Raw genomic sequence first — 23,111 nt, forward strand, 5'->3', positions numbered from 1 at the left:
GCGCGCGCCCCGGTTGGCGCGCGGGGTGACGGTTGGGGCTGGCCCGGTGACGTTGGAGCGACGCAGGGCGGGGGACGGCGAGCCGCGAGGCAGCCACGCGGGAGAGGCCGCCAGGCGGCCACGCCGGGGCGAGGGCCAGGGGCCAGATCGGCCCATCGGGGCAAGGGTACCTGGGCCGTTGAGGACCCGGCGCAGCGCGGCCACGTGAGGTGGGGGAGGGGGCTATTCGGTGAGAGGGCCTGATGGGGGGGGTTGGCGGACGGCCGGGGGGAGGGGAGGCGGCGTGGCTCCGGCCTGGCGCAGTCTCTGAGGAGGGGGCGGCCGCGGCACCGGAAGTGCCCCCCACGGGAGGCTGCCCTCGGGGTCGCAGGCCGCAGGGCCGAGCGTGGACCGGGGCCGCATGGCAGCGCGGGGACCCCTCCCCCCCAGGTCCCGGCCACCGGAAGCCCCGAACGGCCACATGGTCTGCAGGAGCCGGCAGCCCCTAGCGCGGGGAGAGCTAGCCCTCGCGGGGTGTCCTAGGGGGCCGGGGCTTTTGAGAAGTGGGAGAAGACGGAGGCTCGCGTCCTGATCACCCCGGAGAGCATGCTGCAGGCATATGTTAGCGCTTCCCAACCTCAAGGGCCCCTGGAGCTTTCCTGCAAAACCCTCCTGTGAAGTGTGGCGGCCAGCCAGGTGTAAGTGGCACTCCTTCGAGCTGGGAGGCCGGAGAAATGGGGAAACTGAGGGCGTTTGGACAGGAGCCCAACTCTTCTGTTGGCCCGGGCGGACAGCGCCTTAAAGTCTCCGGCAGATGAGTTTCCCACCGTGATAGGCATTCTTCACCTTATCACTGTCTTCCCGTTGTAACTGGTTTGGGAGTTCCACGGTTTCGAAGTCCTTAACTCTACTAGCCTAGTATGATTTTCTACTACTCACTACTACCAACCTTTTGCTTTCATTTTATTGTCATTCACCACCCCCCACCTCTCCCACTTTCTACTGACTGTACTGGCCCGGCCTGAAAAGCCGACAGGACAGATGCATCCTGGGAAAAGTGGGAGGGCCTTCCAGGAGAGGCTGGGTTCCTCGGTTCTCTTTGGGAACCAAGATCGAGGTGTTTGGCAGGGGGATCATTTCGGAAACAACTTTGCTTTCTCCCCCTTGGCTTGTTGCAAGTGCATGTTGGCGAGGCGGGAATCCCCCAAAGAGGCCTTGTGGTTTCCTGTAGCAGTGACTGGTTTGTGTGTGGATGGAGGGGGGGTGGTGTAACAGATGGGTGGGGCCTTGTCCTCCGGTCTCCACCCTCCCCCCCACATTAGCCCTGCCCTTTTGCTGGATCATAGCTGCTCACCTAATTATAGCCCTGGCTGTGTGTGGGGAAGAGGGGTGGTTGGTTTCAGTGGCAAGTAACACCTGAGTCCTCCCCCCTCCCAGGAAGTAGGCCTTTTCTCATCTCTGAGATTTGACATTCCAGCTCCCTAGAGCCTTCCTTTCCCAAGCCACCACTCTAACTTTGATTTATGCGGGAGAAACCAGCTATTCCACCCTCCCATACACACACCAGTTCTTGAGTATATTTGAGCCCAGTCAGTATTTTAAGTTCAGGAACTTTGACTTTATTTTAGGTGGGTAATGGAATACAGAGTTGGGAAAATGTTTCTAGAGAGAAATGGGATAGATTGGAGGTCCTGTTAACCTCCATGCTTATTCACTTCAGTTCTCTTCTTGGCTCTAGTTGGAATCGAAGCCTCTTAAAATGGCAGATGATTTGGACTTCGAGACAGGAGATGCAGGGGCCTCAGCCACCTTCCCAATGCAGTGCTCAGCATTACGTAAGAATGGCTTTGTGGTGCTCAAAGGCCGGCCATGTAAGATCGTCGAGATGTCTACTTCGAAGACTGGCAAGCACGGCCACGCCAAGGTTAGAATTTCACCTCCACATCTTGCCTTCCCCGTGCCTCCAGTATCCTTGGCGCTCCCAGCAGCAAGCTGCCAACAGTGCTGACTTTCCTTTAACTCTGCTTTTACTGTCTGATTCTTTTTGTTTAGCACTCAGCCTTCATACCCATTCAGACAACACCTGCTCCCCAGTCTTCAGCCTCTTCTGTGGTTACCCTTCTGTCCCCCCATCATTATCTGGTAGTCCCTCCGTTTCTCCAGCTTTGTGCCAGTCTCTTAACTTCAATTCATAGGCCTTTATGCTCTAGCTATTCAGTTGCTCCTTCCTTATTCTTGGTTTTCACTTTTTCTTCCCTTGAGCCATTGTAGCTGGTTGTTTCCATCACGTTGCCCAGGGTTTCTCCAGTTCTACCAGAATGTGGCCTTCCCCTGGAGGGACTCCTGCGTTAATTCTGAGCTTTCAGATCACCTTGCCGCTTCGTTCCTCAGTTCTAGCTTTCCCTTTGGAACTCTTGATGCAGGATCAAACTGCCCCTACCTGCCCCATCCCACTCTCCTTGGGTTCCTTGAGCCTCCATGCTGTCATGGGTTTTAACATTCTTGCTAGCACTTCCCTCATCACCTCAGATTTTTCCTGTCTCTTTAGAACTTCAACGTGGTTCGTTCTTGTTGAGTTTCTTGTGGTGTTTTTCCTTAATCAGTTTTTGCATCTTTTGACTTGACACTGATCTTGGGTTATTCCCTAGTATCCTTCTCTGTGCTCTTCTGGCTTCCTTATTTTCTAGCTACATAGTTATTTCTGATCTCCCTGCAAGTCCTTTTTTCTCTTCAGCTCTTTCACATTTCTTATTTCTTATCTTTCCCCTTCTACCCTCCTTATTTCCCAATTTCTAAGCTCTTTCTCCTGGTGTCCAGAAAACTCCTCCAAACTTTTACCCAGACTCCTCCCACTCCCCTAGACTCCTAGCATCTTATCTTTTATCGAGGTAACCGTCTTCTCTAAGCCTGCCATGCAGTTTTCTCTTGTGCTGTCAACCCCAATCTCAACGGTGGTTTTTTAGCCTCTGTTGTTTTGTTTTCTTTAAGAGGCTTTACTGTTTCTTGAGTTGACTGGTTCAATTCCAATACTCCAGTCTTTGCCCCAACAATGTAGTCTGACTTCCCTCATCAGGCAAGGTCACTTGCAGCCTTTGTTTCCTCCGTCTTAAGAGTTTGGTTGGGTTTCTCTCTGTGATGCTCACATACAGGTCCACCTGGTTGGCATTGACATCTTCACTGGGAAAAAATATGAAGATATCTGCCCGTCAACTCATAACATGGATGTCCCCAACATCAAAAGGAATGACTTCCAGGTATGTAGATGGTTTGGATGAGGATGGGTTAGCCGTTTATGGTGGAGGGAGAAGTTGGGGGATAGGGACTGACCAGGAGAGCTTGTGCTGGGAGAGGAAGGAAATGGCAGGAGAGGATATTTGGTGTTAGTTTGCTATCACTCCAGTTTGTCTATCAGAGCCTTTACTCTCAGCCTCCCTGGGCCTACTACCTTCAGCTTCCTTCCCTGTCTGCCCCCAGCTGATTGGCATCCAGGATGGGTACCTATCACTGCTCCAGGACAGTGGGGAGGTACGAGAGGACCTTCGTCTCCCTGAGGGAGACCTTGGCAAGGAGATTGAGCAGAAGTACGACTGTGGAGAAGAGATCCTGGTATGGTGCCTCCCTGCTTTTTCTTTTCTTTTCTTTTCTTTTCTTTTGGAGATGGAGTCTTGCTCTATTGCCCAGGCTGGAGTGCAGTGGCTCGATCTCGACTCAGTGCAAGCTCTGCCTCCCGGGTTTACGCCATTCTCCTGCCTCAGCCTTCTGAGTAGCTGGGACTACAGGCGCCCGCCACCACGCCCGGCTAATTTTTTGTATTTTTAGTAGAGACGGGGGGTCTCACCGTGTTAGCCGGGATGGTCTTGATTTTCTGACCTCGTGATCCGTCCGCCTTGGCCTCCCAAAGTGCTGGGATTACAGGCGTGAGCCACCGCGCCTGGCCCTCTCCCTGCTTTTGTGCTCAGCTTTGTTCTGTACGTTTCTTCCTGAGCTCAGACATCTCCTGTCTATCTCTCTTGCTCCTCCAGATCACGGTGCTGTCTGCCATGACAGAGGAGGCAGCTGTTGCAATCAAGGCCATGGCAAAATAACTGGCTCCCAGGTGAGTGTGACAAATCCCTCACTGTCCCCTTCACATTTTGTTGTCCTCAGCAGATCTGCTCTAGTCTTAATTGTTCCAGGCTTAATTTGTGCCCCTAGCCTGGCCCTGTTCTCCCTATCCTTCCTGTTGAAGATATTATCCTATCTTACTAATTTCTCTCTCCTACCTAGGGTGGCGGTGGTGGCAGCAGTGATCCTCTGAACCTGCAGAGGCCCCCTCCCCCAGCCTGGCCTGGCTGTGGCCTGGTCCTAGGCTGGACTCCTCCTACACCATTTATTTGATGTTTTATTTTGGTTTTCCCCACCCCCTCACCCTCAATCTGTCGGGGAGCCCCTCCCCTTCACCTAGCTCCCTTGGCCAGGAGCAAGCGAAGCTGTGGCCTTGGTGAAGCTGCCCTCCTCTTCTCCCCTCACACTACAGCCCTGGTGGGGGAGAAGGGGGTGGGTGCTGCTTGTGGTCTAGTCTTTTTTTTTTTTTTTTTTTTTTTTTTTTTTTTTTTTTTTAATTCAATCTGGAATCAGAAAGTGGTGGATTCTGGCAAATGGTCCTTGTGCCCTCCCCACTCATCCCTGGTCTGGTCCCCTGTTGCCCATAGCCCTTTACCCTGAGCACCACCCCAACAGACTGGGGACCAGCCCCCTCCCCTGCCTGTGTCTCTCCCCAAACCCCTTTAGATGGGGAGGGAAGAGGAGGAGAGGGGAGGGGACCTGCCCCCTCCTCAGGCATCTGGGAGGGCCCTGCCCCCGTGGGCTTTACCCTTCCCTGCGGGCTCTCTCCCCGACATATTTGTTAAAATCAAACCTGAATAAAACTACAAGTTTAATATGAAGCCCCCAACTCAGCTGCTTATTTGAATTAAATGGATATATTTGGAAACCACAAAAAAGACTGAACTCTGCCACTGAGTTCATTGGAACCCGCTGTCTATCGCTGACTTGCTGTGGACCTGCCAGTCATCCCCCCACCCCCCAAGCAGCCTTGACCTATTCCAGACAGTTGGGTGGGAGGCAACACAAACAGCAGCAGCCAGGGTCAGTGGCAGGTAGATTTTATTGGCCTGGGACACACGGGGTACCCTCACCCACAGTGGGGTGGGGGGCATGATGTTGAAGATATAATCTGATGGTCACTTGTGGTAGAATCGCGGGTTCTGGCTGTGCTGGATGAAGGGGAGCCGAGGGCCAGGTTGGCTGGTAGCTGCAAAGCCCGACTGGCAGTGGTGATGAAAAGAGGGCTTTGTCACTGGGCGTACTCTCCCACTTAATACCCTACTGGTAACCACCCCCAAAGAGGAAGAAAAACCAGGTGATGTGGGCCACCTGTCCTACCTAATCCTGCTTTTCTGGATCCCTAGTGTAGGGATTCTGACAGGTAAATTGTATTACCATTCTTACCTTTCCTGCTGGTTGCATCTGCACAGGGAGCTGTGGGGAAGCAAGGAGTCCAGGGGCTGGATGCAGAGCCTGGGGGTGCATGGGGCGCAGAGAGGACTGCAGAGAACAGAGTCAGGGCCTGAGGCATACTGAAGCTCCCCTTAACATATCCCTAATCCTGACCTCCCAAGGTGCCATACTCACTGAGTCGGAGAAGCCAGTCTGCTGGTTAGCATGTTCCATCTGCTTTTGCAAGGACAGGGCACCACCAGGCTGGAGGAAACCTACGTGGGGAAGAGGGGCATGTGAGATGAGAAAGAAACAGGGAGGGGAGGACCCAGAGAGCTAGAGCTCCTGCATGGGATGTTATCACCTGTCTGAGTGGGCTGAAAGTGGCCGTGCACGGCATAGGGCTGTGGCTGTGGCTGAGATAGGTACTGCACTGCAGGGAATGCTGAAGGAGCTGAGAAAGGAAAAAGCCATTAAAACCTTTTACTCAATGGCATTCCTCCTTTGACGGTGAGGAAGGCCAAGCCCCATCCCTCCTATTACTCACCTCTGAGCTGCTGACTAGGACTATAAGCTGGCTGCGTGGGTCCATAGTGAGGTGGGGGCTGAGCAGTCCCATAGGCACCACCAGGACTGCCTTGGAATTGTCCATGCTCTGGTGTCCCCGCAAAAGCAGCTGCTGAGCCCACGTAGTGCCGGGTCTAAGGAGGGAGAATGAGAACTTGCCTATAAACTTGAAAGCTGAAACCCAGTGACTTGTGTATTATCTATATGCCCCGTTTCCCCCTAAACTTAAGTGCTTGATACGTTTGTGACTTGAATACTGGTGGCAAGGATGCATGGATGGAAGCAGTAGGGGCTGGGCATCCAATCCTACTCTCACCGTAAGCACTTGGGGTCCAAACATTTGTTTGGCTCTGTCAGCTGCCATGAGGGTGCCTGGGCGATTGTGTCCTCCAGGGCTCCCTAGAAAGGGAGAAGGGCTTCATGATGCTGAAATGGGAGGCTGCAACCTGTAAGAAGGCCGGTTCCATCAGGTGGTCTCTTTAGTCCTCACCCTGCATGCTGAGGAGATGAGTTCCTGTGTGGACGGTCAGGCTCTGCTGGTATGCAGCTGATGTCAGGGTGGTCAGGTCACTGGAGTGAGAGGAAGGCAGGTCAAAGCCAAGGACAGATGCCTTCTCTTTCGCCATTAAACACTAGTTCTTTTATTACTTGATCCCAGTTCCACTTGGCCCCCATTTCAGTTTTTAGCACTCCGATCCCACCTCTGTTCCTTTCGCCTCCGTTTTTCTTCCTCATGTAAAACTTTCTTGAGCTGCAGGAAAAGCTGATGCTTCTCTTCCTGTAGGGCCAAAAGCTTCTCCTCCAACTTCAGAATCTGGGAGGGAGTGGGAAGAGAAGATGAAGGCAGGGAGAGTCAAGGGAAGAAATCAAAGCTGGGAGAGTTCAAGGGACTGCTTACTTGTTCCTTGGTCTCCTCTAGTGACATTCTCTCTTCCATCTCCTTTTTCTTCCTTCTCTCCTGTTCTTCCTTCATCTTCTGTTCCATCATCTTATCCACCTCTTCTTCCTCTGGAGAATCAGGCAGAATGAAGAAGAGGCAGGGTAGTGAAAACAATTCCAACGTTAGATTGAAGACCAGCAAAACCCGGTCATCCCAACACGCCTGTGTGCTCTTTGCCTCGAGGGGACAAGCTCCCCCATCGCTGCAACAGGGAACGGAGAGGCTTTATCAGGTGCTCTCCAAGGTCCTTCCCGTCTCAAGGGTTCTGGGGCGTGGACCAGGACGCTTAAATCCCACCACAACGGGGCTATTCCTTCCCTCCTCTGCGCTCGGCAGCTGGCGCACTGGTTGGCTGCTGGGTTGACGCCAACTCTGAGGTACAGGAGCCATTCTGGGCCGTGTGTCCCCCCGCTATGGCTCCGGCTCACCCTGCCGCTTGCGCTCCCGCTCCATCATAATGTGCCGGTGCAGCGCCCTGGCCATGGCGTTGGAAAGCTTGGGGCGCTCCAGGAGTGCGGGCATGGTGCTGCCGTGGGCGCTCGGGCCGTGGGCGCCCGGCTCTGTCTCTGACTGCCAGACCTCAGACGGCGCCTGCGGGGAGGCTGGCGCTCAGAGGGGGCCGCGCCCGGCCCAGGCGGAAGCCCGTCCGCCCGGCCCGCTCGCCGCCCCGGTCACGTGTCCCAGGAGCCCACCACCCGGCCGGGCCCGCAGCCCCGCTCCACCGCGCGCGCGGGCGGCGCCGGGATCCCCTGCTCGGTGCTGCCGCTCCCTGCCCAGCCAGCCCGGACGCCAGCCCTCCCTACCCGACTTCTCTGCGCTTTCTCAGCAGCTAAGGCGCGCCCTGGCCCGTGCGTCACATCCGGAGGCCCGGCCGAGTTCTTCCGGAGTCACGGCTGCGGCCGACCTCACAGGTTGGGTGAGAGAAGGCGGAAGCGCGCTGCGANCCCCGGTCACGTGTCCCAGGAGCCCACCACCCGGCCGGGCCCGCAGCCCCGCTCCACCGCGCGCGCGGGCGGCGCCGGGATCCCCTGCTCGGTGCTGCCGCTCCCTGCCCAGCCAGCCCGGACGCCAGCCCTCCCTACCCGACTTCTCTGCGCTTTCTCAGCAGCTAAGGCGCGCCCTGGCCCGTGCGTCACATCCGGAGGCCCGGCCGAGTTCTTCCGGAGTCACGGCTGCGGCCGACCTCACAGGTTGGGTGAGAGAAGGCGGAAGCGCGCTGCGACGGGTGCCCGCGGCGTCCAAATCCCGTAGCCGGGAAGGCGGGCGACGAGGGCTGTACACTGGTCTTGGCATCCTCAGCTCTCTTTAATTTCGCGGGCCCACCTGGTGGCACCCCAGGGGACGCGGGCTCCGGAGAGGGGCGCGCGAGAGAGAGGCCGAGGCGGAGGCTCTGAGACGGTGTTTATTGGCTCCTTAGAAATCAGAGTCAGTAACAACTGTACAGAGGCCCCCATCTTCAGTGCGCCCACCCTTCCCCACTCCTGCCCGGTGGCCCCGGAAAAAGCAGCTTCATGTGGGCACAGGGAGAGACTCCTCTGGGATTCACAGTAACCAGAAACAAAAACGGAAATAAATTAAGTGATATGGGGAAGGGGAGTAAAAGGGAGTCATGTTCCCCAAATCAGTGCATGAAGAGGGGTACCAGGGCGTGGAGCTGGGCTCCCACGGCTCCTCCCATCAGACGGAGTGCTGGGCCTCCAGACATGGAGCTGTGCCACTTGCCACCTACATCTGAGAGCCTGCCTACATGCTCCTGCGCGGCTGCCAAGCTCCAGCACCTGCGCATGCCACGAGTCACGGGAATGAGGTGGAGGCAGTCGCCAGAGTCCATGGGCCCGAGGCCCGACTGTGCTTGTAGTATTTGTGTCTCACCCCTCATTCCACCCGTACCAGCAGGGCATAGAGGAGTGTGGCCCCCTTCTCCTTAGTGACCCACTCAAGTTCGGCTGGACTGAAGTGAGGGTCAGGAGGTTCTCCAAGGGCAGCGGAAGGGGGTCCCGGGGTGTAGGAGCCAGGGCGCACACACACCTGGAACGCCACCTGAGCCTGGTGCGTCCGCTGGGATTTGGGGTCCCGGAATCTGTCAAACAGGAAAAAATAAGGGAGTGAAGCCTCTCTCCCCATCACCTCCCCCTTGCAAAGTCTGTTCCAACCACACAAGCCTTGCTGTGCCTAGGAAATACTCCCACCTTAGAGGAACTTCACTCTAGCTGCTCTTTCCACCTGAAACGCTCTTCCTCCCAAAGCCTGCTCAGCTACACCCTTCACTTCCTTCTTCAAGCCTTTGCTCGAATCTCTCCCACCTTCTTACGATGCCCACACCAACCACATTGCTGTGTCCTTCGCCCCACTCTTTGTTTCCACAGTCCTTACTACCTTTAAAAATACTAAATACTGGCCAGGCGCAGTGGCTCATGCCTGTAATCCCAGCACTTTGGGAGGCCGAGGCAGGTGGCTCACGAGGTCAGGAGATCGAGACCATCCTGGCCAACGTGGCAAAACCCCATCTCTACTAAAAATAGAAAAATTAGCCGGGCTTGGTGGCACACGCCTGTAGTCCCAGCTACTCAGGAGGCTGAGGCAGGAGAATCGCTTGAACCCGGGAGGTGGACGTTGCAGCGAGCTGAGATCATGCCACTGCACTCCAGCCTGGATGACAGAGCAGGACTCCGTCTCAAAAATAAATAAATACATAATAACTAATAAATACTTATTATGTATGAACATTATACAGAGAAAAGGCAGAGGTTCCGCAAGAGCAAGTTTCCTTTTTTTGCCCACTAGAAGAGTATATAAGTGGTATTTGTTCAATGAATGAAAAAAGGGCTGAGTTGGAGACTGGCAGCTAGCAAGAGGAGGTGCGAAAAGGGGAGGGCAAATCATGAAGACCCCGGTGGCTGCACTCGGGCCCTCTCCATCTGAGCTCCTGGAGATCTCTCCCCACCCCTCCCAGTACTCACTGCACTTTGGAGGCCAGGGTCTCGGCCCCAGCATATTGAAGGGAGGGGGAAAGCAGCACAGGAGGGGGCTGCTCCTCCCGAGGAGGTGCACAGTTCTCGCCAGGCTCCTCGAACCCTACCCCAGGCTCTCCCTTCAAAGGACGGCAGCTCAGGATGGAAGCAGTACCTGGGAGAAGAACTGGGTCAAGACAGCCCTTTTTATTCCTCCACAGCCCCCCAGGCTCAGCCCACCTTGCATGGGCCTGCTCCCCAGTACCTGCTCCCAGCTCCCCTCGGTCCAGCACTCTCCGTACAGCTGCAACATTGCTCCCATGATAGGCCATGTGCCACTTCTTGGTTAGTGTCCCAGCCTCCAGGCGGGGATTCACTCTAGGAGGTGGACAAGCGGGGCAGATAGAACGAAGGACACTGGCTCCCCAGTGGAGGAGCTTCACGAGGCTCTTCCTTAGGCAGGAAGTTCCTGGCACTTCCTGGCTTTTCCTTAGACAGGAAGTTCTATCACTTCTTCCATGCACCTTCTTGGGATCTCCATTTCTCCAGGGGGAAAACAGTAGGGGAAAGGCATGACCCTGCCTGTATGTACCTGAGGTTGAACCTGCACCAGCCAAAGGGCAGTGCGTATTCCCGGGGAGGCTCCCCTCTGCGCCTGTGGGCCTCGTCTCCTCGCAGCTTCCGGCAAGACTCACAGTAGCACAGGCTTCGCTTTGGCGGAGGCATGAAATAATCTTCTGCGGGACAGTAAGTAGCAGGCTTGGTGCTGTGGCTCCCACCCTTGATCTCAGCCACACTGGCACCCTTCAACTGCTCTCCACGGCTCTGGGCCTGGCCCTGGGGATGAAGTCAGTTCTGGGGACTGGGACTCACCAGGAAGCAGCAGGAGTTCTCGGAAGCGAGAGCAAAGGGCATGGTACTCGCAGCTCTTTAGAGGACTAGCGGCCGGTGGTGGGCCCCAGCACACACTCTCTTTGATACCTGAGGGAGCAGAGGGGCACAGGTCACAGGAGTTAGGCTAGAAGGGTAGGGGCAGGAGAGTAGGGGCAGGAGCTGGGTCCCTTTGGGCTGGCACACCGTCCACCATGTCTGCTTTCTCCATGTCCCCTTGGGTTCCAGCACTTTTCCCACTGGCAGCCCCTGGCTCAGGGTTCACGATTGTCACCTGCAGGGGAGAGGGTAGTCAGACAGAGCTTGGTAAGACCCCAGGGCCTGCTGATTCTGGAACAGAAACTTCCCCATCCTAGACGCCCAGACTCTTAGGCACCCCTCCTCCCTGCCCCCACTGCCACTAACCTGCTCACACTGCCCATAGAGGTCCACAAGCGCGTGGCAGGGCTGGGGCACATCTGGCACAGCTACCCCCTGGTCCACCCCATTAACGTGGAGATGCAGCCCCCCAGAGCTGTCCAGCCGCAGTCCCACGATGGTGCCTTCAGGGCACGTGTCCAGATTCGGCCCAAACTTCTCACAGATCTGGGAGGAGAGACCGGCTGTCTTCCAGAGGTCACACTCCACCACAGCAGCCGTCCTGCCCTTTGCTCTGCTTCCTGCTGCCAGTGCCTTGGCTTTGCCTCCACGCTTGCCTGCTGCCGAGACTCTCCTCCCACTGCAGTTACCTAGAGCCCCTCCTCTTCCCCAAAACTGGCACATTCTCAATGGCAGGGACACCGCAGGAAGCAGCAGGCCTAAAACTAACCAGGCAATGCCACTCATCCTTGCCTGCCCATTACCGTCCCCCTTTTACACCTGTGGTCCTACCTCCAAGGCTAGGGGCCCACTTCTCCCTTCTGGCCAGCCCTTCCCTACACACAAGACTGGTCCCACCCCTTCTCTGTGGCTCCTACTCACCTTGAGACCGTTGTGGAAGACCCCACGGCCCCGCAGCAGCCAGGCTGCCCGTTTGAGGGCACAGGCAGAAGCTGGGAAGTTGAGCCTCTCAGGCGCGCAGGTGATGACTCCCAGAACAAGGGAAGATGTCCACTGTCGGTTTAGGAAATCTATCCGCACCTGGGAAAGAAGAAACTACTCCATAATCACAGCCTCCTGGGAAGAACCAGGCTCCCTACCCCAGCCAGGGAGGGAATACTGCATCTCCCAGAATGTGGCCTGGGATGCTGCCTTTTCTTATGCATGGAAGGACCAGAAAATGCAAATTCAGTTGTTTCTTTCCCTTTTTTTTTTCTAATAATAATTAAAAAGAAGAACCATCAGCCAGCACGGTGGCCCACACCTGTAATCCCAGCACTTTGGGAGGCTGAGGCGGGTGGATCACCTGAGGTCAGGAGTTTGAGACCAGCCTGACCACCATGGCAAAACCCCGTCTCTACTAAAAATACAAAATTAGCCAGGCATCGTGGCACATGCCTGTAATCCCAGCTACTCGGGAGGCTGAGGCAGGAGAATCGCTTGAACCCGGAAGGTGGAGGTTGCAGTGAGACGAGGTCGTGCCACTGCACTCTAGCCTGGGCAACAAGAGCAAAACTCCATCTCAAAAAAAAAAAACCAAAAAAAACCCTGTTTGAGCCGTGACCTTGCTGTTGCCTCTGTAACGATCGGTCAGGATTCTTATTCGTAGGACTTCCTTCATCTAGCTAGCTTTTTTTTTCTTTTTTTTCTTTTCTTTTTTTNCTGGGATTACAGGCTTGAGCCACTGCGCCCGGCCTTTTTTCTTTTTTTTTGGAGACAAGATCTTGCTCTGTCTCCCAGGCTAGAGTGCGGTGGCGCGATCTTGGCTCACTGTATCCTCTGCCTCCCAGGTTCAAGTGATCTTCCCACCTCAGCCTCCTGAGTAGCTGGGATTACAGGCTCGTGCCACCATGTCTGGCGAATTTTTGTATTTTTTTGCAGAGACAGAGTTTCGCTATATTGCCCAGGCTGGTCGCAAACTCGTGAACTCAAGAGATCCACCTGCTTTGGCCTCCAAAAGTTCTGGGATTACAGGTGTGAGCCACCGTACCTGGGCTCATCTGGCTAACTTTGATATATCTTTCCGTTTGTAGCAAAAAGGCACCTTCTTCTGGAAAGCCCTCTCTGCTCCCACATATAGGATCAGGCATTTCCCTTGGACTCCTCCAGCCTGTCCCTATTGCTTCCCTCACTAATCGCCAGGTAGGGACTTCGTGGTAACTGACTGACAAACCCCATTACAGGCTATGAATAAAAGCCCAGAAAGCTCATCCAAGTGGCTTGCTTTCTTTTTCTCCACCCATAAAGGCCTTTCTTCAGGAGGGTTGGTCATGGGTCACTGTGGAGCGAGAGGAGCTGGGGACAGGGAGGGAGAGCCCACCTGGACCAGCAGCTGGGGCACCAGAGGCTGGTTGATGACAACGATGCCCTGATTGTAGCTGGCCACCCGTGTGGCTGTACGGTTCCCATTAGACAAGAGGATATTCTTCCCATGGTTCTCCAGGAACTCGAGGGTGGTGGGTATAATACCCACTTCATTCTGGCCCTGGTGTGGAGGAAGAGACTAAGCTGCATGGGTTGCCAATGCCAGGACCGACCCACCCCACTGGAGTTTGCACAGACCCTGAGTGTGAGCCTCCACCCAACGACCAGAGAACCCAAAAAAGGCCTGGCATCCAATGGCCCAGCAACTGCCCATCCATGTGCACAGCAGGCCATGCTGCAGCCTTACTCCCAGGCCATGCTCCTCGCCCTCGTCATCCTCCTCGCCCTCACTGCCGGTGTCTGAACTGGGGGAAGGAGGCTGGGTGCCTTCTGACTCCTCCAGCCTTGTGGAACTGACAATCGACACACTGCGGACTGGCCCGTAGAGATCCAACACAGCCCACACGTTCTGGGAGGCACACAAGACCCAGAAACATCAGAGATCAGCGGAAGACCTCAACAATCCTCCCAGAATCCAAGGAAGCATTCAGGTCTACCTTGGCAATGCCAGTGGCTGCAGGCCCCATATCCTCTCCATCCACCAGGATGTGCATCGTGTCATCTGCCCCCCGACGAACACCCACACGGCTCCCCACCTAGGACCAAGGTAGGACAAGGACAGATGATGCTCAGCCCACCCCTCCCTGCCAGCGCCACTCCCAACCCCTCCCCTGTCCCTGGAGCCAGCCACTTCACCCCCAGCCTCTCTAGGTTCCGGCCATAGTTCATCCTCTGGAGCTGCCCATCACGCCTCACTTCACAGCTGGATACCATCCAAGTGGTCTTCGTCCGGAGCTCTGGCAGGGAAGGAGGCAGCCCTGGGCCACTGCCACCTGCTCCGGGTCCCATCTCCCCCGGGGCTAGTGTGGTCAGTCCCAGCCGCAGGGAACCTGCCCACTTCTCATCTAGCTCTTCCACTTTCACCTATGAGACAGAGAAAAGATGAGCTGGCCCTGTCGTGACGGGCCTGGCAGCCAGCCCCTCTGTCACATCGCCTACCTCAAAGACTTCCTCAGCCCTCAGCTCCTTGGTACTGAAGACAAGGCCATGAGCATAGCCAGCGGCACGCACTGCCCTCGTGCCATCCTCCTCTAGAGTGACATTCTTGCCGCAAGTACTGTGGAATCGGTGAGCCACGCCAGCCACTGTGAAAAGATGGCACCAGAGGAAGGGGTAGGATTGGGGCAGCAAGCTTCAGATGGAACAGAGCAAAGCTTTCAGATGAAACGAGATGGGGACACCAACGCCACATCTGCCATCTGCCATTACTCCTCAGGGCCTCCTGACACCTCTTTATTGTTTTTTTTTTTTTTTTTTTTTTTTTTGAGGCACGGTCTCGCTCTGTCACTCAGGCTGGAGTGCAGTGGCACAATCATGGCTCACTGCAGCCTCGACTTCCTGGGATCCAGCGATCCTCCCACCTCAGCCTCCCAAGTAGCTGGGACCACAGATGCACGCCACCACAACTGCCTAAATTTTGTATTTTTGGTACAGACGGGGTTTCGCCGTGTTTCCCAGGCTGGTCTCAAACTCTTGTGCTCGAGCGATTCACCCGCCTTGACCTCCCAAAGTGCTGGGATTACAGGCATGAGCTACTGCGCCCAGCCCTGATACCTCTTTTCACCACAGCAAGACTCATTTCCAAACCTGGCATGCTCAGTTTATGGTGTCCTGGCCCCTTGGTGGCAGGGAAGTGTCCAGGCTCTAAGTACCAAGTGTAACCTCCCCCTTACTGGCTGCTTGCCACCGTGTGCTGTCCCTTCCCTTGAGCCAGCAGCTACCCCAGCCAACTGTCTTTGCACAGCTGCTCTAACCTGGAAGCCCTACTCCTCAGGTGCACAGCAGGCAAGCCCAGCCCATCCAGCCCCAGCCCTGCTGCCGCACCTGGGGAGTGCAGTGGGAAGGACTTCTCGGTGGCAGTGTTGCTGGTCGCCAGGCTGTTGTCCATGGGGCCGGTGGCATTGGTGATGGACACTTGGACACACTGGCCATAGAGATCGACTACTGCATACACCTCTGGGGAGGAGAGGGAAGGTCAGAAGCCTGACAACCAGGTGGTCTGGGCTGAGGGTGGCAGGCTGAAAGCCACATAGTCACCTTTACCCGGAGGCAGGCCCGAGCAGGCAGCGCCTTGGTCCTGGCCATTGATGAAATAGTGCAGGTCGCCCTTGGCAGTTCGCATCATGCCAATGCGTGCACCTGTGCCCAGCGCATCCAGGTCACACCCGTAATTGTTGCGCATCGTGTTACCGTCTTGCATGATGGCTGTACCACTGGGGGGATGGCAGAAGGGGTGAGTCAGCCTGCCAGCTTCAAATTCACACTGGCCCCCGCCCACTCCCTGCCTGTCAGAACCTTCCAATGCCTTGGGCTGGGGTCTTGATCTGAGTGTAAGGCCCAGTCCTATCTCCTTTGTCCCTGGGATCCTCTCAGGGAAAAGCAAGAACTGCCTAAGATGGAGGACTGAGCCCCTGTGGGCCTGAGCAGGCCTTCCCAGAATCCCAGAGAGGGGACAGGCAGATCCCCTAGGTCTGTCACTGCCCACAGCCACCACAGGCCAAAACCTGGCTTCCCTGATCCCAGCCAGCTCCACCCAGCCCTAAGCTGGCCCCCAAAGCAGGAAGCCCAACCTCAGCATCCATGTGTCATAGTCAATGTCTGTCATGGTGTTGGGGAATTCCAGGTCTTCAGGCCGAATAGCAGTCACTCCTGGGAGGAGGCAGAGGTAAGTCAAGGCCGATCCCCCAAGGCACAGACATCCAACGGCCCCCAACACACACAGACGCCCCTCACCAGCCTCAATGGAGCCTGACCAGCGGTCCACCATCTTCTGAATGACAATTTCAAACAGCTCTCCATCCCGCAGGGCCCTGCCAGGGAGTTTGGTGATCAGAGAGGCTCTACTTGGGTGGCTGAGGCTGGGCAGGAGGAAGGTGGGGACATGAAAGTTGAGAGACTGACCGGTTGGAGATGACGATGGCATCATTAAACTCGCTGCGACAGTTGTGGCGGAGGGCAGTGCGGCCCCCATTGGTGATGACTGCGTTACTGCCGTGCAGCTGGTGGAAGCGCAGGTCAGAGCCCCCCGCCCCTGAGGATGGAGAGCTTGGAGACACCTGGTTATTCCCCTCAGGAAGTGGTTCAGGAACTGGAGACACCTCTGTAAAAGTGGACATCATCACCCATTAGATCTCTAAGTGTCTCTCAGACCTCCCAAGGCCACCCTAACCCCTGGCCCCAGCCTAGCCCGGCCCTCACCCACGTCGTCCACAATGGTGGCCTGGGCCGCCTGGCCATAGAGATCGACGACAGCATAGACACCCGGGGGCACGTTCCAGGCAGCAGGGCCCTGAGTCATCCCATTGACAAAGAAGTGGAGAGTCCCGTCCTCCCGCCGTACCACGCCCACCGTGTCCCCTGCCTTGGAAGAAGGGGGTGCTGGAGTGAGGAGTCAGGCAGAGTTCCCGCCGGGGCTGGTCCTACATCAGCCCTGTGGTGTTTGTGATGCCCGCTGCGGCCGCCAGGCGGCGCACCCACTTTCCCACCTTGAGGCGGTCCAGGTTGTGCCCGTATTCATCCAGGATGGTCGTCCCATTGTGCATCACCCCATTCCCAGTCATCATCCAGGTCCCTGGGAGGACAAGGAGCAGTAGAGGACATGAAGGGAAATGAAGGGCTCCTCTCCTTTCCATAGCAGCCCCCACAGAACTCCTGAGCCCACAGCCCATCTTGCCTTTTCTTTGACGACTAGCTTTCTTCCCTGAGCAGGACAAGAAAACTCTGCAGCTTCCAAGACAGCCACAGCCCTGCCCACGGGGCACTCTCTAGCCACTGAATGAGTGGTCACAAGAGTGACAAGTGAAAAAGAAGCTGGAGAACAACTGCCAGGGCTTTGGGGACAGCTTCCCCCCAAAACCCTGTCCTGGCCCTGTCCTTCCTGGGAGCTCACCAGAGCGCAAGTTGGTCATGGTGGAGGGCAACTGGAGGTAGGCAGGGTTGTGGGTGGTGACACCAATTTCAATGGAGCCAGCCCATTTGTCCACCATCTTGTCGATGCGCACCTGGAACACCTCTCCATCCCGCAGGGCTCTGCTGCTCAGCACCACGCCATGATTGAAGTCATCGGTGGCACTGAGGGGACAGCAAGTGGACAGTCAGATCCCCAACACACGCTCTCAATGTGCCAAGGCTTAGCCCAGCAATGCCTGCCAACATTCACAGCCCCAAGCCAAAGAACTAAACCTCAACCTCCAGGAAGCTGCCCCCGCCAGGCTCCCTCTGCCTTCTACTTCTGTGCCCTGCCCCCCTCCCATTAGAACTCCTTCTTCAGGCTTCTCCCCACCCCATGGGCCATACTGGGGCCTCAAGGCAGTGCGTCCCTCGTGGGTGATGGCTGCCTTCTGCCCACAGTTGGGGTGGAAGAGCAGGCGCTCAGGTTCTGCCTGAGCGGCAGGGGCAGCACGGCGGAGAGCGCCCTCGGGGGACAGCGCCCGCAGGATGGCGTTGTTGCGGCGGAGACGGTCACTGTGGTTGTTATTGTGGACGATGGTCACCTTCACGGCCATCCCGTACAAGTCCACCACGCCATACACCACTGGGGGCGTCAAGGGGGTTGCCACTCCTGTTGCAGGAAGGTACAGGGGTGTGGGAGTGGGCAGGGAGAATGAGGGGAGAAGTCAAACACGGAGACCAAGCACCAAAGAGAAGCAGGAGGATGAAGTACAGCCCCCAGTCCCAGCCCCACCGACAGCCCCAGCCCAGAGGCCCTCTCTGAGCGACCCTTACCCTGATCGATACCATTAATGAAGAAGTGCAGGGCAGAGTTGGACTTCCTTGTGAGGCCAATGTGGTCACCCTCCTACTCAAAGAAGAAAAATAGTTCAGAGGAGTCCCGAGGCCTGCCCAGCACCCCACTCCACATAGGAACAACTCCAGAAGGTATTCGCCAGAGTCTCAGACCATCCTGGAGGACAGGTCCTGGGTCCTTGTTTTCCAGACATGACAATTTCTACATTTCCTCAATGCTCCCCGTGAGTTAGGCACTGAGTTAAACCACCTCACAGACATCAGCTTCTACAAGTCTCAGCCTATGGAATAAGTACTACTTGTAGGCTCATTTTAGAGATCGCAGGGGCTGGGGGAGCAATGAAAGAGGAGAAGCTTCTTGCCTCGGTTCGCCACTACAAATGGGAAAACAGTAAGAGGAATTCAACCATCTAACTCCAAAATCTGAGTGCTGTTGGCCGGGCGCGGTGGCTCAAGCCTGTAATCCCAGCACTTTGGGAGGCCGAGANAAAAAATTCTGAGTGCTGAACTCTTGGGCAACTCTGCCTTCTCGGAAGGAACCTTGAGGTAGAAGATACAGGGACTGGCTCTAGGTCACACAGGAGACCCTGCTTGGTGCCCTGGCAGGGTCATAGAGTACCTGTGGCTCTGCTGGAAAGTGGCCCGAGGATCTGTGCGCCAGCCTCACCTGCAGCTCATCCAGACTGAATTCGCAGTACTCCCGGCGGGTGCCCTTGCCATTGGTCAGGATCCCACAGCCGCTCATCATGATGGTGCCTGGGTGATGGTGGACACTCGGATTCAAGTACGGAGCTTCCTTCCCCTCAGCAATACCAGGCCCGCACCCCTGCCCCTGCCCCTGCCCAGGGCTGGTACCTGACTGGAGGTTGGTCATGGTGGCTGGGTACTCCAAACTGTTGGGGTTGTGGGTGGTGACCCCAATCTCAATGGAGCCTGACCACTTATCAACAAGCTTATCGATACGGATCTGGCATTGAGGGACAGAAGGGAGAAGCAGGGAATGTAAATGCAGAAAGAGACCTTCAGCCCTTGGTTCTTCCCCAGGGCCCACCCTCCTAGCACCAATGATCGAGCCCTATCTTTAGCTCCCAGGGGTAAGGCGCCAACCAGACCACAGGACTTTGCACACCTCAAACATCTCATTGTCCCGAAGTGGGCGGTTGGTCATGACAACCCCATTGTTGAATTCGTCCAGGGGCCGCCGGCGTTCAGCCGTCTTATTATTGTTGCTGAGTTTGATGAGGGTTCCGCACTTTTCATGAAAGAGCAGAGCGTCGTTGGAAGTGAGGATGGGCGAGGTGGCAGCACCGCTAGACCCCAGGCCTTCCCCTGCTGGCGGGGAGCTCAGGTTCACATTCAGAAGCCCTCCATTGTAGGCAGACAGGATGGTGTTGCTCACCACCTCAGACAGCTCCATGCTGGCAAAGTCTACAGCAGCAGGATGGAAGAAGGAATGGGAAGTTGGGATGAGGCTCTATACCCCCAGACCAGGTGCCTCTCTCCCTGTCCCTTCTCCTGAGGGCCCTCCCTTGTCCACCTCACTTCCCACTCCCCTTCCCAGGGCCTCCCCAAAGCCCTCACCATTATGCGACTCAAGGCTGTTAGGAAACGTCTCCGGCCGGGCCTGCGCTGGGGACACCATGAAGGCTGCGGACCAGGTGGGATGGGAGGGAATAAGGGTTCAGTCCCTGCTTCAGGGCTCATAGCCAGGAGACCCCCCCCGCCCCCATCCTCTAGCTCCTGCTTTCCCATTCAACAGACTTGGGGATCAGGGTGGCCCTGCCCACACCCAGTCTGTCTTGTCACTGTATTTCCCCCATTCTGTCCCCACCCCACCACCACTAGCCGTGTTCTCACCTTCATCAGCAGAGGTACCCTGTTCAGCCAAGGCAGAGTCTTCAGTGGAGGCCAAGGGCTCAAGGGGAGGTGTGGGGATGGGAGTAGGGGGGCTGAAACCTGGCTCAGGGGGTAGCACGGTGATCTGAGTGCACTTGCCATAAAGGTCCACAACGGCCCAGACACGAGGGGGCAGGCCTGTGGCGGCCACACCACAATCCCGCCCATTCACCCAGAGCCGAAGCTCCCCAGCAACTGTGCGCTCCACACCCACGCGGTCCCCTTCGCCAAGCTGGTCCAGGTCCTGACCATACTCCTCCAACACAGAGCGTCCATCTCTCAGCACAGAGCAGCCCGACACTACCCACGAGCCCCCCTTCAGCCCCGTGGCACTGCTTGGAAAGTCCAAAACACTGGGGTCCAGCGCTGTCACCCCAATCTCAATGGAGCCACTCCAGGAGTTGACCTGGGATAGGGGTATTGGACAGAGACTTAGAATGGGCCACCCTCCATTCCACAGGCCACCATATCTTCCCACCTCTCAGACAGCTAGCTGGCTTTCTGTCTCTTGGAACACTAATCCAGAGATGCAGACTAGTGATTTTCTGGACTCTGTCTCGGTAATTATTTGGGCTTTCCTTTAGCAACTCTGCTCTCTACTCAGTGTTTACTATACCACTCCTTTCCAAGCCAAGCATGAATTCCTTGGTTCCAGTCTCCTGCCTCCTCTAACTTCCCTAGCCTCTATGGCTCTCCAACCATCCAAATTCACCTACTTCCTATACCCACACCTCTTGCTCTTGTGTATCATTCATTCCCTTCCCCTGGCCTAATTCTCTCCAAGGATCAGGCTCTACCCAGATTTAACCTCCTCCCAAGTTCTTTTTCTGTAAGCCTGACCTCTTCACTGAATCACACACACCTCCCTCATCCTGGATTATTTCTCCTCACCTATCTTTCTGGCACAGCCTGTAAGTGTGTCCTTCAGTGTTTTTTTTTTTTTTAGACAGTCTCACTCACTCTGTTGCCCAGGGTGGAGTGCAATGGCATGATCTCGGCTCACTGCAACCTCTGCCTCTCGGGTTCAAGCCATTCTCCTGCCTTGGCCTCCAGAGTGGCTGGGATTACAGGTGCGCGCCACCATGCCTGGCTAATTTTTAGTAAAGACGGGATTTCACCACGTTCGCCAGGCTGGTCTCGAACCCCTGACTCCAGTGATCCGCCCGCCTCGGACTCCCAAAGAGCTGGGATTAGGGTTGTTCGTTCCTTGGTATCTTTCTTCACTTGTCATCACATCTCTGACATCTCTCCATCCTCCATGCTCAAGAAATTGTACCAGGAGGTCTGTTCCCCGCCATTTTAGTGGGTTAGCCCTCGAGTCCCTTCCCTGGTTGTGGATCTTGAGAACACTCAAGCTCTTACTGTCTTCTTCAAACTGAATGTTTCTGCTTCATGCTGTCTTCCTGTCCGCCTCCCGGTGCTCTATGGTCTTTCTGTTCCCTCTCGGTGCCCAGCGATGTGGACTACCCTGGCTGTCCTACCCCGTCTCCCTCTAGTCCCCTCCCACCACCCTCCACATCTCGGTTCCGCGGTACCAGCGCTGCACCTTGCGGTCGATGCGGACGGTGAAGACGCGTCCATCGCGCAAGGGTTCTCGGCTCAACACCAGCCCGTGGTTAAACTCCTGGCCCGGCTGCTGCCGCCGCGCTGTACGCCCACAGGCCGACAGGCTCACCAAGCGCCCAGTGCGCGGGTGCAGCTCCCCGCCGCTGCCCAGACCCCCGTTGGACCCCGGTCCTGAGCCGCTCCCGCTGGGTCCCCACCCCGCCCGGCCCCGGTCCGGGGCCTCCCCAGAGCCCCACTCCCACCCGACCCCGCCGCCATCTCCGCTGACACCGGGACAGCGCGACAGCCGCGCTTGGCGGCACCGCGGCAACCGCGGCGGGCAGACACTGAGGGATACGACCAGGGACTGAGGCCAGGTATGCTTTACGGCACTGCCGGGCAACGAAGCAGCCCGTGCTAGGAGCTGGGGACGACCACGGTGAGAAGGACGACGGGGTCGGGAGCCTCGCTTTACGGCATAGCGAGGTGATGGACTGGCTCCGAGGGGGACGAAGACTTGGGTAGGGAGCGTTTGCGACAGTGGGAGGAAGACACGCCCACCTCAGGCATCTTTACGACGGTGGGGTACTGGAGTCCAAACACTTCTGCTTTGCGACAGCGGCACCGACCACCCTGCCCTCGCTAGGGGGAGGTGGCACCTTGAAGCACTCATTTTACGGCACGAGGGGGGAATTGTCTCCCCTCGGGATGCACGCTCCAAAGCAGCGTGAGCCGAGTCTGCAGGACCTAGAGAAGCGGTAGTGAAAGTCTAAGTGAAAGTCTGCCCGCCACCCCACTGAGACCGAAGTGTCTTGTGACAGCGCCGCAATCCTTCCACTTTGCCTCACACCTCTCCTGATTGGCTGAGCGAGCCGACTGGCGGTGATGGGGGAAGCTCGTAGATGATTAAGTCAAGCCCAGCCTTAACTCCAACTCAACCAAACTATTCCATGTTAAGGCCACAAAGAGTCTAGAGAAGCCCCGACAGGCAGTTTCAAGCGACAGCGCTGACGACCCCAAAAGATCTCCCCTAGAGCTATTCACAAGCCCCCAGCCCACCTCCCCGACGCTCACGCTCAGGCTGGAGGACCGTGACGTCACAATCGAGGCTTCTTGCCCCCTGGCCTGGTCCCCTGACTGGGATTGGCTGGTTTGGATGAGGGTGGTGATGGAGAAGGGCGGGAACAAATTGCCCAGACAAACAAAGAAAGTCTTTGGGTGGGACACAAAAGAAAGGGGCAAGCGGAGGGACCCCCAGCCAGTGTCTCCATATAGCCTTGATTCCGCCCGCCGCAGCTGGGGAGCAGGGGAGAGGTGGACCCGGGACTGAGGCCGAGCATCCCCCGCCGGCAGCGGTGGGGGCGGGGCCAGGGGCGGGGCTACGTGGAGCCGGGAGGTGGGGCAGGATCGCTGAGAGCGGCCCCCAGGTGTGGCTATGGCGAAACTGGAGTGCCTAGGGGCGGCTAGCGGCCTTAACCGGGATTTCCCCTGGAGGGGCAGCCAGAGGAGTTCCCGCAGCGGTCAGAGGAGCCGAGGCAGGCGCTGGGCAGCCCTCC

The 23,111-nt window shown here is 56.7% G+C and overlaps 3 protein-coding genes across 7 annotated transcripts in view; 1 reads left to right on the forward strand and 2 right to left on the reverse strand.

Moving 5' to 3' along the window:
- The window catches only part of EIF5A (eukaryotic translation initiation factor 5A), a 6,217-nt gene extending 1,313 nt beyond the window's left edge, over positions 1–4,904 (forward strand). For 2 of the 4 annotated variants that reach the window (XM_017850423.1, XM_017850424.1), the window contains exons 2-6: positions 1,718–1,903; positions 3,129–3,233; positions 3,454–3,585; positions 4,002–4,075; positions 4,246–4,904. In XM_017850423.1, coding sequence (XP_017705912.1) covers positions 1,718–1,903; positions 3,129–3,233; positions 3,454–3,585; positions 4,002–4,064 — 486 coding nt within the window. In that variant the 3' untranslated portion in view covers positions 4,065–4,075; positions 4,246–4,904. Of the gene's footprint in view, positions 1–45; positions 210–429; positions 678–1,717; positions 1,904–3,128; positions 3,234–3,453; positions 3,586–4,001; positions 4,076–4,245 lie in introns of those variants that run through there. The other 2 variants (XM_017850425.1, XM_017850426.1) reach the window with 2 other exon arrangements.
- Positions 4,905–5,107: 203 nt separating this feature from the next.
- GPS2 (G protein pathway suppressor 2) lies at positions 5,108–8,280 on the reverse strand. 2 transcript variants are annotated; one of them, XM_017850422.1, is made up of 11 exons: positions 8,047–8,280; positions 7,393–7,555; positions 6,923–7,032; positions 6,726–6,838; positions 6,515–6,594; positions 6,341–6,423; positions 6,005–6,158; positions 5,822–5,911; positions 5,653–5,732; positions 5,470–5,565; positions 5,108–5,285 (listed from the first exon to the last, which is right to left on the reverse strand). In XM_017850422.1, the coding sequence occupies exons 2-11, from the start codon at positions 7,484–7,486 to the stop codon at positions 5,202–5,204; spliced, it is 984 nt and encodes a 327-aa protein (XP_017705911.1). In that variant the 5' UTR covers positions 7,487–7,555; positions 8,047–8,280; the 3' UTR covers positions 5,108–5,201. The 2 variants fall into 2 exon arrangements, with proteins under 2 accessions (XP_017705911.1, XP_017705910.1); XM_017850421.1 differs by lacking the exon at positions 8,047–8,280 and adding an exon at positions 7,768–7,882.
- A 68-nt stretch (positions 8,281–8,348) lies between these two features.
- NEURL4 (neuralized E3 ubiquitin protein ligase 4) lies at positions 8,349–21,834 on the reverse strand. The gene is given in 31 exon segments (XM_017850420.1): positions 8,349–9,044; positions 9,925–10,090; positions 10,181–10,293; positions 10,508–10,652; positions 10,789–10,896; positions 10,993–11,080; positions 11,212–11,391; positions 11,767–11,925; positions 13,205–13,369; positions 13,556–13,717; positions 13,806–13,904; positions 14,005–14,232; positions 14,308–14,453; positions 15,193–15,324; positions 15,412–15,581; positions 15,939–16,017; positions 16,102–16,178; positions 16,270–16,468; positions 16,567–16,729; positions 16,854–16,939; positions 17,258–17,439; positions 17,665–17,929; positions 18,094–18,166; positions 18,782–18,870; positions 18,970–19,081; positions 19,244–19,542; positions 19,696–19,761; positions 19,972–20,416; positions 21,557–21,776; positions 21,778–21,804; positions 21,806–21,834. Coding segments are annotated over 31 exon segments (4,677 nt in total). The 3' UTR covers positions 8,349–8,839.
- Positions 21,835–23,111: the final 1,277 nt, after the last annotated feature.

This window comes from Rhinopithecus bieti, unplaced genomic scaffold, assembly GCF_001698545.2.
Source record: "Rhinopithecus bieti isolate Rb0 unplaced genomic scaffold, ASM169854v2 scaffold_32008, whole genome shotgun sequence".
Classification (NCBI taxonomy): Eukaryota; Metazoa; Chordata; class Mammalia; order Primates; family Cercopithecidae; genus Rhinopithecus; species Rhinopithecus bieti.

Bases quoted from the DNA above. Each gene is read 5' to 3' on its own strand.
- GPS2 (XM_017850422.1), bottom strand. From the start codon at position 7,486: ATGCCCGCACTCCTGGAGCGCCCCAAGCTTTCCAACGCCATGGCCAGG. The intron at 5,912-6,004 runs GTGAGTAATAGG...TTCCTTTCTCAG, and splicing joins TCCTAGTCAGCAGCTCAGAG to CTCCTTCAGCATTCCCTGCA. The intron at 5,286-5,469 runs GTAAGAATGGTA...CACCACTGCCAG, and splicing joins AGATGCAACCAGCAGGAAAG to TCGGGCTTTGCAGCTACCAG.